This window comes from Stomoxys calcitrans, chromosome 2, assembly GCF_963082655.1.
Source record: "Stomoxys calcitrans chromosome 2, idStoCalc2.1, whole genome shotgun sequence".
Classification (NCBI taxonomy): Eukaryota; Metazoa; Arthropoda; class Insecta; order Diptera; family Muscidae; genus Stomoxys; species Stomoxys calcitrans.
Genome location: NC_081553.1, coordinates 3,247,386 through 3,261,427, shown reverse-complemented (window position 1 = coordinate 3,261,427; position 14,042 = coordinate 3,247,386). Strand labels below are relative to the sequence as shown.

General features: G+C 38.3%; 1 protein-coding gene across 13 annotated transcripts in view; it reads right to left on the bottom strand.

Moving 5' to 3' along the window:
- The window catches only part of LOC106083753 (neurexin-1), a 113,564-nt gene that overhangs the window by 73,516 nt on the left and 26,006 nt on the right, over positions 1–14,042 (bottom strand). For 12 of the 13 annotated variants that reach the window (XM_059362986.1, XM_059362988.1, XM_059362991.1 and 9 more), the window contains 3 exons: positions 1,406–2,027; positions 1,081–1,268; positions 787–945 (listed from right to left, as the gene is read on the bottom strand). In XM_059362986.1, coding sequence (XP_059218969.1) covers positions 787–945; positions 1,081–1,268; positions 1,406–2,027 — 969 coding nt within the window. Of the gene's footprint in view, positions 1–786; positions 946–1,080; positions 1,269–1,405; positions 2,028–10,548; positions 10,577–14,042 lie in introns of those variants that run through there. The other variant, XM_059362992.1, reaches the window with a different exon arrangement.

Genomic DNA, 14,042 nt, shown 5'->3' with positions numbered 1-14,042 from the left:
CTGGTAGACCTCTATTAATTTCTGTGAAGTGCGGTTCAGATTGGACTATATTTGGATATAGCTGCCCTTAGACAGACCACCTGATCTCCCGATATAGGGTATTGATGCCATAAATTATCCATTTATTTTCCGTATTCAATTTGTCACAGTGTGTTCTGGTAGACCCCCTACACATTCCTGTCAAATGTGGTACAGTTCGTACCATATTTGGTTATAGCTGTCATATATACCGATCTCCCGATATTGTATAATGAGCCTATAAAAGGAGCATTTTTCATCATATTTCGATGAAATTCGGCACAGCGAGTCCCGGTACCCCTCTTTACCTTTTTGTTAAATATCGTCCTAATCGGACCATAATTGGATATAGTTGCCATATAGACCGATTACCCGAAATACAGTATTGAGCCCAAAAGAGCATTTTTCATCCGATTTTGATGAAATTTGAAACAGTGCGTTTTGGCATACCTAAAATCCGACTTTATGAATTCAGAAGATCAGTTTGGAAAATTTTTTTTATACCCATGATATCTGCAAAATTATAAATACCCAAATAAATACCCAAAAAGGGTGTTTTAAGGGGTATCTACCCTACCTAAGCGTTGGCTATTTACCCGGTAGAAATCCTTCTTTTCCCATGTAAACAACTTCTCCAATATGACTTTATGACTTGGCTTATTGCGAAATATATGACAAAGACTTTCTCTCTCGACCACAAAGACTTTCTAATCGCAAAAAATGCTTTTTTAAAAATCGCTTGCCAATACCTTTGGTACTTTCACTTACCTTTCTCAGACATCCAACAAAGTTGTTATGAACTCTGGCACCTAGTAAGGCTCGTGGGTTTACAGCACCACCCACATAGACACGGGATGAGGAGAGCATTGTGAATTTTCCAGCGATGTGTGAGTGGTCCGTATAGACATCGTCGACAACAGTGACAAGCTGTGGTGGCGCACGGGTAGTGGAAAAATGACAAAAACAAATTCACACAAATTAAAGCGTCGAAATCGTTTAATGCTCCAAAATAATGAGAAGAGGTAGCGAATGCCATTGCATTGTTGAATTAGCCACACTTACACGACAAAAGCTGGTAATGGATGAAATCTCCTGGATACGTCTGTGCACGGTAACCTTGTGCCATTGATGATCATCGAAGCGTACTTTGGAGGGTTTAATGTGCATTTCCTGCTTGCCGTTGGCCAAGCCCATGGTCAAGGAAACGCCACCATCACGCAAAGCCAAATTTAAGTAATCAGTGCCGTGTCCTGTAATTTGGAGCCCCCCGCCCCCACAAAAGAAGCAATTAAATTGTGAAGCGGCAACGGCATTAGTCAGTGTGATTAGTATGTACTTGCGATAATTAACTTGCCCCGCCCCACACTACTCATGTCCAATAACTCACCTGTATAAAAAAGTAGACCATTTGGTTGCCGGGTGCGAAAATACAATGTAATGGCATCTTGGGCACTGACAATAGGTTCAGCACCGGTTTGACCAAGATCATATGAGAGGAACTGTGTACCGCGAAAAGTCGCCTCTGAGGGGGCCTTTTCTTTTTCACAATATTGTCCATCGTACTCTAGATTTCTGCACTCGCAGATGGGGCCGGAATCAGTTGATATACATATGCCACCGTGCTGGCAGGGGTCGTGTCGCTCACACGCGTCGGTGGTATTGCTGCCACGCAAATTTCGTGTCACCTTCTCTTTGGGCATTTCGCCATGGTCGCAGGGTCCATCGCCACACTTGATGTCGCGTGGCTGTTTCATCTCTTGGCGACGCGTTTGACCACCCGGTTGATCGGCATAAACAAGATTTCTTATGGATCCACGAAATCTTGGCTCGAATATAACACTGGGCAGTGCAAGCAATGCTAACTTGGTGCTATACCAATTGGGCATGCCACCAACGTACACATCGGAATTCGTGGCGAATTTTCCGAATTGAAACTCTTTGCCCTTGGTGGTGCGACTCTGGGAGACGCCATCGACAATTAATGAGGTCTGTTCATCATTTCGTATAACCTGCAATGAGTTGAGGATACAAAAAATCGATTAATAAACAACAATGGTAAAGGGGAAATAATTATCCCACATAATGGACTGATATCAAATCAGGATAAAAATGGAGTGTTTCAAATTAAACTAAAAGTGGACTTCTAAATTTAGATATATTGCCCTCAACAAAAGTACATATTTGTCATTCAATACTTTGGAACAAAATAGAGTATAAGAGAGTTGATAAATGCTTGGCCTGTGTTATATGCACACGCCGCTTACTGCATGGTATTTTAACATTGTCTAACACTACCATTCATTAAAACAAAAATCAAATATCAAAAATGTTACTTATAAATATTTGTGTTTCGGAATTAATAATTGTGAATTTTCTTAAATTCTTATTCCCTATGGCATTTCAGAGCATTGATTGATCAAAGAAATAGTGCACGTTCTGCCTCTTTCTATTTTACACGCTTACCAAATATAGGTTTCTTTTAGTTACCCAATAAGTTATTGAGAAAACAACGAAAAAAAAAATCAAGACAAAATTTTGATATTTTAAAATTAAACTTTTCATACTTCTTTAACAATGGCATGTTACCTGGCGAATGTTTTTTCTAACATTTCGTCTCGCTCTTTCTCCAGAATCCTAAATTGAAATTTGAGTAAATCAAAAGTTATAGCTCCTTGAAGGTTGCAGAAGTGGAAAGTGGCCAAGTTTCACATCCTATATTAAAGATATAGACCAACAACGCCCTTTCCTATGATATGTTATTACAGCTACAATATATCAGGCAATGGACCGATTCGGTCCATACTTGGTTTGGAAGGCCATAGTAGATGGCATTGTGTAAAATTTCCTCCAAATCGGATAAGAATTGCGCCCTCTAAGGGCTCAAGAAGTAAAATCGAGAGATCCGATTATATGGGAGCTATAACAGGTTAAGGACCGATTCAAACCCCATTTAGCACGCATATTAAATGTCAGAGAAGAAGTCATTGTTCAAAATGTCTGCCAAATCTGATTAGAATTGCGCTCTCAAGTAGTAAAATTGAAAAATTAAATTAAAAAATTTCAACAGCCTAGCTTTACACCGTCGAAAGTTAGCGTGCTTTCCACAGACGGACGGTCAGACATGGCAACATCGACTTACAATGTCAATAGACGAATATTTCGATGTGTTACAAACGGAAGTGACAACTGCGCAGGATAAAGACATAATGGACAAGCGAATGACTCGCTTGTGTCAGCATGTCCTAGTGCCAAGCCAAGGCGCAAACAGCGACTGGTAAGGTGGACCCCAGAGATGGTTGGTCTAAGAAAGGACTGCAGAAAACTTTTCAACAGGGCGAAAGCCACAAGAGCTGGGCTTAGAAAATAAACGAGGCGAGCTGAGAAATCTCAGAATATATCCAGGGTAAAATTTTGCCGCTCCGTGGAGGATACATCTGAGGCCTCTGGCTAAGAAGATTCTGTCCTCGAGACCTATTACGGTGGGGTATATTCAGAAGTCAGAGAATGTATGGGCAATGTCTAGTGAGGAAACACTAGAACTACTCGTTGACACACATTTCCCGGAAAATTCTCCAACGGACAACGTGGCGCCAGAAGAGGTTGCCACAAATATGCATTCGTCGGAGGTTATTAGGGAAACAGCGCCTGGGCCGAAAATCATTTGGGCGATAAGAAGTTTCGACTCCTTTAAGTCGCCAGGTCCTGGTTGAATTACAAGCTGTGGGGACATATACTCTGCTTGTATCAGCATGGCATATATGCCTATGGGATGGAGAGACATGAAGGTCCCATTTTCATTTCGAAAGCAGAGAAAACCTTACCGCACGAAGGCGAAAGATTGTCCTCCTATTATTCTGTAATCCTTTATGCTGAAGACTCATGAAAAGGTTGATAGAAACATATCTTAGGGCAAAGATCACCTATCGCGGCAGCAGCATGCATATTATAAAGGCAAATCCACTGAAACAGCATTTCCCGACCTAGTCGGCTCTCGCTGTCAAGGAATTTACAATGGTAGCAATTCTTGACATTGAAGGTGCTTTCAATAATGCAAAACCGAGGTCAACCATGAAGGAGATGGAGTTTCTTGGCATCAACTCTACCGTTAGAAAGTTTTTTAATAACTAACATACTAAAAAATGCATTACGGCAGGCTTGGGATCTGTAGATCTTAAAAGATGGGTCAGCAGAGGAACGCCTCCAGGAGGTGTATTGTCTCCTCTACTTTGGAATAAAGCCATTAACAATATATTATCATCTCTAGAAGAAAAAGGTGTCAATGGTCGCGTTTGCTGATGACGTGCCAATGGCAGTTAGGGGAAAGCTTCCCAGCACTCTAAGAGGCATACTTCAGGAAGCTCTAGGTGCAACAGCGAAGTGGGCTACCCAAAGTGGTATAGGTATAAATCCTTGCAAGACAGAAGTAGTTCTTTTCAGCAGGAAATACAAGTTGCCTACAGCACCTGTTTTTTGGGAGGAGAGAATATTCCATGTCATGACCTCCTTCTTAATTCCTTTCACTAATAGTCTCGTCTTCTCACGATCTGGATCCCCCCATAGGATTTTCGCATTCGTCACCCACTCCCTTAACTCGGAGTGCGTCGACCCGAAAGGCTTCGGTTTAAACAAGTTTATTGACAGTAGTTCTCTGACCTTCACCGCCAAACCGTCTGCCCTTTCATTTCCTCTTACTCCGTTATGGCCCGGCACCCAAACGATGTAGATTTTGCCATCCTCAGAGAAGGCGTTAAACTTCTTCTTACACTGCAAGACTGTTCATGACCTTGCCGTCCTGGTTGTTATTGCAATTTTATTGTCGGTAAAGATATTCACACTCGACGTCCTCGTTAGCACCACACGTCCACTCGCTGTCCGTGATCGCCCGAATAATCGCCTGCAGGACCGTATTATGGTCAGGCAGTCTAAAACAGATCTCAGTCCCTGGGTTCTTAATGTAGACCTCCAGCCCCACTTTGTTCTCTAGCTTTGATCCATCCGTGTAATATGATCTTCCAGATGGCAATAATAGACTGTGTCGATGGCAGCAGTGCCTCGCACTCGACTTCAAGGTTCATCTCAGGTCTCCGATCAGAAACCTCTTCCCTTCCTTCCAGGTTTCATATCGTTGCCTCGAATATACCGCGATGGTATGAGCTGCTCCCATCCTCAATCCATTTTCCCAGTCAACATATGTGAGCCTTCTCTTAATGTGAAACTTCCAATTCAATTTCCTGTCCAAGATCACACCTTAGTAATTGACCTTGTCAGGTTGTTTGCCATATAAACCGATCTTGATCGACTTTTTGAGCCACTAGAGGGTGCAATTCTGATCCAATTTGGCTAAAATTTTGCATGAGATATTCTCTTACGATTTCCAACAACTGTGCTCAGTATGGTTGAAATCGGTTCATAACCTGATATAGCTGTGATATAAACCATAGCGCAATTTCTATCCGATTTGGCTGAAATTTTGAGTATTGTCTAAATCGGTCCATAACCTGCTCTCAACCAAATTTGTTATTCAATTATTGTCTGCTGAAAATGTGGAAAGCAGAAATTACTGCAGTTTCAGCAAACATTTCTTAATGCTATTTCAACTAACAAAATCTGTTGTTTTGCGTACACAAGCCTGCAAAAAAAAGTTGTATGCTACTTTTTATGGTTGCTTGTTACTTGTTTTGATTATTTAGACACTTTTTAGAATAGAACATTACTGTAAAGAAGCTACTTGATCCATTTATAGTCCTTTGGGATACATTTAGAAACGTGACTGTGTTAGCACTCATTTTTTTTATATGGCTCTACTAATGTGCACATGACAGCTATGGCCTTTTGTATCTGAATTCAAAGAAAAAAAGTTATGGGAAGTATACATTCGGTGATGATTATAAACATCCACTGAGACACACATTAACATATACGATATATTTTTTTCTTCTAACATCCCCTTCATAATTAAGCAGCAGTCATTTTCAGCAAGCAACAGACTTTTCAGCAGTAAGCCTGCAACTCTGAAATTGCAGTTCTACTGCTGTAATAGCAGAACTACTGCTACAAAAGCAGCAAAATTAACTTCTACAATAATATTTACCAGACAGAGTTTTTCTATTTCCAGCAAACTTTTTCCTATGGGTGTGATACAGCTGCTATATAGACCCATCTAGAATCTTGAGCCACAAAAGAGCGCAATTCTTATATGATTTTGACTGAAATTTTGCACGAGGTGTTTTGTTACTTCCACGACTGTGCCAAATATGGTTCGAATCGGTCTATACCAGATATAGCTGCCATATAAATCGATATGGGATCTTGACTTCTTGAGCCTCTAGAGGGCGCAATTATTATTCGATTTTGCTGAAATGACTTCTCGCACTATGGTCTTCAACTTTCAATTCTATTATGGTCCCAATTGAACCATAACTTGATATAGCTCCAATAGCGTAGCAATTATTTTCTTTAATTCTTTTTTGACCTAAGAAGAGATACTGGGAAAAGAACTCGATAAATGCGATCCATGGAGGAGGGTATATAAGATTCGACCTGGCCAAACTTAGCGCGCTTTTACTTGTTTCATTGTTTATTTGGGATGTTATTTCGAGGGACCAAACTTCACATCGCCTTTTGGAGCGTATACAGCCTCAGACTGCTCCCCAATTGGATGCCAGTGTCTTTGTTTACTTCTCAATTCCTTTCTTGCAGCCCCATAATGTCATGATCGCTTTTGATGTGCGTTAAGGAGGTTTTGAACGGCTCCAGACTTTTAACTCACTCCACCTTTCTCGGAAGTTTGGCTTTTGAAACATAGTCCTATGGCACCTTAAATGCTTAACGAATACCCTTCGACAGACACTGTTGCGTATGAACACCATTACTTGTATACTTGCGACAATCATACGCAGGGGAGGCACTTGCATATTGTTTCTTTAATACCAGTAATAATAAAAAATGTAATACCAATAGTATTACTGTATTATTAGTATTACCAATAGTATAGGCATGAGAAAAAATGTATCTTTACAGATTGCATAGTAGTTTTGACCAACGACCAAAAGTGGCAGTTATCCGATTCGCCTACCTGCCATAAAAAGGGCTTTTAAGTCAAATATTCAGTCACATCCTTTTTTACTTTTTTGTTGATGTATGAGTAACAACACCGGTTTTTGTCCATTCAAAAAAGTTCAACGTGTGTGTGTAAGTGTATGACGACTTTCTCATGACTAATGGTTTGTTTTTTATATTTTGTAGTTGGCAAATAAAAAGATCTTATTGAAAATTGTGATTTTTTCAGATATGGTTGGCCGTTAAATGAAATTCTCACTTAAACAATTGGCCTTTAAAAGAGTTTTTTTTTTTTAATTTTTAGCAGAAATATAAAATGCGCTCTTAGATTGGCAGGTAAATCAATACTACTGCATTTTAAACAAATAGAGATGTTCATCCCGTCTAGGGAATTCTTTTGACTTTGATTCCAGAAATTCCCTGGAAAAATTCAGCCTTTTAAAATCAACCGAAAATAACCTTAGTTTTCATTAACCATTGTTGATCATACATTAGCCAAATTTAATAAATATTTAAATTTCTAGTCACCAAAGAAGTCGAACGGCCCAACGAATCGTATGGGTGTTGGAGGGCATCAGTGTATTTTATATAGCAAATTTCAATCAATTAAATAAAAATTGAGACTGCCAGGGGCTCAAAGAGTAAAATCGAATTATCGGCCTATTTGCAATTCCCATCCCAACTCTACGTCAATACGTCTGCGAAATTTCTAGCCCATTTGTTCGAACTCTTTATAACAGATCAAGACGATCGAACATGCATGCACACTGATATATCGGGGTGTTGTAAACGAAAGGTCGAAGTTAGTATACTCCCATCCTATGGATAAACGAAATGTCAATATAAATAAAACACATCCCCAAGTTGCGGTTTAGAAATCATAAAACGAAAATTTGTTTATCCTATATCCACTTCGTCTTTCGCTTTGAGGATTTGGGATCGCTTGGCATTCCTTTTACTATATGATAAGAACATGCATTCAAACATTGATATGTTAGGCTATGCTAAATATTATGCTAAGAAATCTTTAGTTTTGCGAGTTCTCTAAACAAGGGGATAATGATAATTTGTTAGGAATTGGAATTGGAAAATATTCCGGGGATTGGAAAATATTTCCCGGGAAATGGAAAAGGGCGGAAAAATAAATTACCTAATCACAAAGTTTAAGAGATAATTAGGGTAAAATGGAATAAATTCACTCAATTCGTTCGGATCTAACGATAGTCGGTCAAATAACATTCGTTTCATGATTTTGATCTGAGTTGGGATATTTAGGCACAATAATATGACACAATAACTTCTTTACCACTAAAGCCTATCATTAGAAAAACCTAAACAATTATGCGGAATCGGAATTAAAATTAAATTTATTCAATATTACCAGCACATTTGCGAAATAATGGATGAGAAAATAAAGTTTATTCAGAAAAATCAGGACTCTAGTTATAACAAATCATATGCATATTAAGGAATTTTACTCTGAATAGAATGAAATTAAAAGCACACCCTCAATAGTTGCAAGCAGGATTATAGTTTGTGCGCAGGTTATATCATTAAATGTGGTCACAATTATCATCAGTCATGGTTCCAACCTAATCGTTTCTGCATCTACGATTTCTTTATGTTTAGATATTCCAAAAGCTGTCCGTTTATTTTATTTAACTTTTTTTAAACTTAAATTATGAGTTGTATTTCAATGTTCATTTGTTTACAAATGTCCTTCATAAATCCTCTTGCTGTCGTTTGCATTCTAACAATTTCTTGGCAAACAAAAGACATTGTAGTATAAAATTGTGTTTACACTCTGCCTTATAATATTTCCGTTGGCCCCCTCTTTCTCCTATGCTCTACCAACCTGTAACATAGAACTACTTTAACAATTCAATCAACATAATCCCTTACAAAGGTTAAGGTTATTTTTCAATAGCATTTTAATCTAGGGAGACGATGAGGAAACCTACACACACACACAATCAGACTCACTCACTTCAGTGCAGAATGATGGCATAAAAGTAAATCAGGTAGTTATTATCTGGGATTCTTTTGCTAATGTCATGGCAATAATAGCCAAAAATGCACTTGCCATTTTTTCCATCTTCTTGGGCTAATGATGGATCAACTGATGGAATTTTTCTTTGGGGCCACCATCGACAGCCCACCCACCGCCAGCCACTTGTGTATGTGTGTTGTGTGGGTCTGGTATAAAGAAAAATGTCAACAATGTTTATTCTTGTGGAGAATTCATAGTCTGGAAAACCAAGCGTACGAGCATTCGCACAATATGCCATAAGCACAGGCACAGCGCGCACAAAAATCTCCATGGTAGCAGCATCATCCTAAAGCCAAGAAATAAAATCAATGACACTCTTTTGACATCGAGCCAAACGGATGTTAAACATTTTTATGCCTTAGAATCTATCCACTGCCGCCCCCTACCTCATCCCCAAAATGGCAAAAGAATGGAAATGGTCAAGGTGAGCAGCAGCCAACCCCCCACGGCCCTAACACAGATATCATCGAGGGAGGCACGAGGCACGATTGTTTAGCACTTGAGAGCTGCTATGATGTGGTTCGTTTTGTTTTGTTTTGCTTTTGATTTCGAGTTCGAGTGTGTGCTTGTGGCGCTATGGAACAGCCACCGCCAGTGTCTATGGAATTTATCGGCAACTTAAATGCCACAGATGCCACTAATGCCACAAGCTGATGAATAAATGATATAATGACCATATTTGTCAATTATCATCACAATAAAACCTTTTGTTAGACTTGGATCAACGTCACTTATAATAAATCTGTTATATTGGCGATCTACTGTGCTCCAAGATACAACATTGACAAATATCTATTTATAAAAAAACTTCTCGACCCTGGGGCCGAAATTCATTGCAGCTGGAGACCATTATGCTAAACACACATTTAGGAGCTCACGCCTAACTACCTAACTAGAAGCAGACAACTCTAGAGTGCAATAGCATCTTCGAAGCTGTACGCTATTTCAAAACACCAGACCTAATTGACTTCGTAGTAGTAAGAAATAAAAAACGCGAAAACATGACAGTTCATCCATCGTTAGACCTTTCATCGGATCACTCTCCAAAGATTCTCACTCTGCTGGACTCTGGAAGTGAAAATAAACTAGACTCAATACAAGAAATACATTTCCATCCATTTAGCTGAAGGAATTTCACTTCGATTACAAGATGATAAAGAGAAAGCAGTCAAGTTATTCGCAGACGTTCCAACTAACTCGACTACAGTAGCTTCCACAAAAGTTCTGTTATTTGTTGTAACAGAACTTTTGTCACCCGTCACCAGCGCAATCACCTAGTGTCGACACCCTTATTAGAGAGAAAGGAATGCCAAAGACATCGATCTCCGAATTTGAAAAGAAATCTCCGACGAAGTCAGAGGAAACTAAACGCCGCCTGAAAAGAAGCTGAATAACTATTGTAGCCCTCAAGAACTACTTACGCAACTAGTCACTATCAGAAGCGAATGGATTGAATCTCTTGAAAGCCAGAAGAAGTATGCATGGACCTATTGCTCACCAATCTCAAGTACGTCTGGAATCTGTCTCCTGTACTGGAATTCTACAAAATGTTTGGTTAAAAAGTAAGTTGACGAATTTGGTATTCAGTAACCACTTTTATCGTTAATAGACATCAAGAAAATCAGCTGTTTTTCGCTAATAGAAAATCTGCAACAAAACGATGAAAAGTTATTTGTGTTGGTGTTCACTTTAACGAAAGAAATAAAGATGTTTATTTACAATGGCTTTAGAGTATTTTAAGTTCAAATAAGGAAAATTAACTTCCTCTTTGTGCTTTTTGTGTTTTCGGGTAAAGTTGCCAAGGAAAAAAAAGATAACGATTTTTGTTAACGAGGAATTAGAGAATAGCACAGAGTTAGTGCAAACGATGTTATTGTCGACAAATTAAACTAAACGATTTTCTTTATAAGTTACAGTATTGAAGTACTAGGCAAAGAATGAAGAAGAACAAGTAAAAGAGTGCTAAGTTCGGCTGGGCCGAATCTTATATACTCTCCACCATGGATCGCATTTGTCCAGTTCTTTTCCAGGCATCTCTTTTTCTTAGACAAAAAGAGGATAAAAGAAAAGATTTTCTCTGCTATTAGAGCGATATCAAGATATGGTCCAGTTCGGACCACAATTAAATTATATGTTAGAGACCTGTGTACAATGTCAGCCAATTCGAATAAGTATATAATAATAATAAAAAAAATGAAATCTAATGAATCTAAACAAACGTCTCCCAATGAATTCCATAAAATTTGCAGCACTAGAAATTGCCTCAATTTTAGGTTTTTTTACACCCACCACCAAATGAAAGGGGCATATTCTTTTTGTCGTTCCATTTGCAACACATCGAAATATTCCTCTTGGAACTTTAATGTATATTTTTACATATTGACGAATAAACAATTTACCAATGTCTATCCGTACGTCAATTGTAACAAGCTGAATATTCAGCTAACATTTTGCCCATGTTCATGTTTTTTCCATACTCGGGTTAAGTTACTGAACGGACAAACGGATTGTATTTGAATATGGCTGCTATATAAACTGTTCTTCTGATTTAGGGTCTTGAGCTCATAAAAAGTACTAAAGTCTAAATTAGATTTAACATCCTTAGTCTACCGATTTAAGATCCGTAGTCGACTAAAAGCTTATTAATAATGTCGCATATGATCTTAATAGGGACATATTTGAATATAACTACCATATAGCACATTAGGGTGACTTTTTTACAACCTCAGATCGCTGTATCATATTTTGATGAGTTTTTATTTCAGATTAGACCAAATGAAGGTGATTCGATAAAAAAAAAAAACCTCACGCAAAAAATGATTTTAAAATTTTTATCTTGCAATATTTTGAAGTCACTGTTAGCAGTTATATAATTAATAACAAGCTTTAGAGCCACATATATGTAACATTATCAAATACTCAAGGAAGTTAAATATCCACTTTGTCATTTGAGAGGATGAATCTTAGTGGGAGGTTGTCCTTGCTACGACAAGAGTTATATAAGTCTTGCATAACTTTTATCACATGATTGTGGCAGTGGTTGCTCCGGGCAATGTTGAGTGGAGATTCAACTTTTTTCCAGTGTGTCTTCAAGCATTTGTGAGCTTTGGGTAGTCATTCAAAGCTACAAATTGTTCTTCAAAATCTTCAGCACAAAACAATTGAATGATCAGTCCATGAAGAACTTGCTGTCAAATTCCATTGAAATCGAATGAAAAAGGCTCCTTTTATAGGCTCATTACACTATATCAGAGATTAGAACATCAGGTTTATATACAAAGAATAAAAATTTGTATGTCCAAGATATCGGCAAAATTATAAATATCCAAAGTAATACCCAAAAATGGTATTTATTGTGTATTTACCCAATAATTACCCAAGCGTTGTAGTCCAAAATGTATGAACTAAATTTAATGATACGAACATCTCACTTCCAAAGCCCCCCAAACTGAGATAATGAAGCAATCAGTACGCTTATCATGATGAAATATCCCAACGGACATGGGCCGCCTGATTACGATGATGGTTGAAGCGATTTAAGCTAATTTGTTGTGTCTTTTTGGATTGCGGGCAGCATCCCCAACCCTGAAACAATATATATGAAGTGAGTGAGTTAATGGAATGTGGTATTCAGTTAAAGCTCTGACACAGAGGAAAGAAAAATACCAAGGAAAATTTTGTACAATATATTGTAAATGAACTCGCAGTGATCGCTTGCTTTGGATGAAATTTAGCAGACGACTTTTTTAATAGAATATAAACACGATTTTTTCAGTCTGATAAAAGGTTTGTCGGAAATTTTAAATTATCCTAATTTTACCTTTGCCTTCATATTCTGAAGTGACGTTTGATTTATCCTTTCTTACCGGACGGACGTGTTTCTGGTTGCTGCGACAAAAACAAACATACATCACTGTTGGAGGCGTTTTGTTGTAAGTGGATGGTTGTTGTATTGGAGCTGGATTCCTCAGGAACACCCCTTCACTCAATTATAGACGTAAACGGCGGTGAGTGACACGCAATTTACAAATTAACTTCGTTTTAAATTAAGCCCAAAGGCAATAAATTAATATAAAATCCACTGGAAGGAACAACAGAGACAAATATCACGGTCTGTCAGCAGTATACTTTGTCAATAAATTTGACGGTATCAGCTGTTCTCTTCTACCCAAATACTGGCTACGAGTTGCATTTACCCAACACCTTATTTAACAGGGTTGCATCTGAAAGTAGTTGTCGAGATCTATATCGGTTGGATAATGTAGTATAAATGGTGTGTGTCCTTGCTATACACTAGTACTGAATTATCGACGTGAGTCACCCGGTGTTAGATCAAATACACTATGAATACAGGGTCATTAACCCCCCGCAACAGCATTGGCTCTTTCCGCTTGAACAAATTACAAGAACTAGAAAAGATAAACGCCGAACTGTCTGAAAGGAATGAAAGATATGAAAGGCTTTGTGGTCAACTCCAAAGAGATGTTGAATCTTTAAAGTTCAAACTCAACAAGCAAACTGAATCATTTGAGACAGATGAAGAAGAGCTCCAACAAGAAATAGGTCGTTTTGATTCTCAACCTCCAAATTCTTCCGAAAACTGCAACAGTGCAGTAGCATCGCCCTACGAATGGCAAACAGTCAGACGAAACAAGCGAGCAAACGAAAGCCCAGAGCATGTTATTAATAATAACACCAAAAAACAAGCCACTACCCAAAAATATTGGTTGAGTAAGACTCCTCAAACTGCCAACCAATATGCGGATCTGGATAATGACGACGGGTCTCAACCCAACTCTAATCCGCCTCAAATTCTTTACAAACCTCCGCCTATATTTGTTGAGAAGGTTGCTAACATACAACCTTTAATATCCATGCTAAAACAAACTGTTCCAAACCAATTTGAAATAAAAAC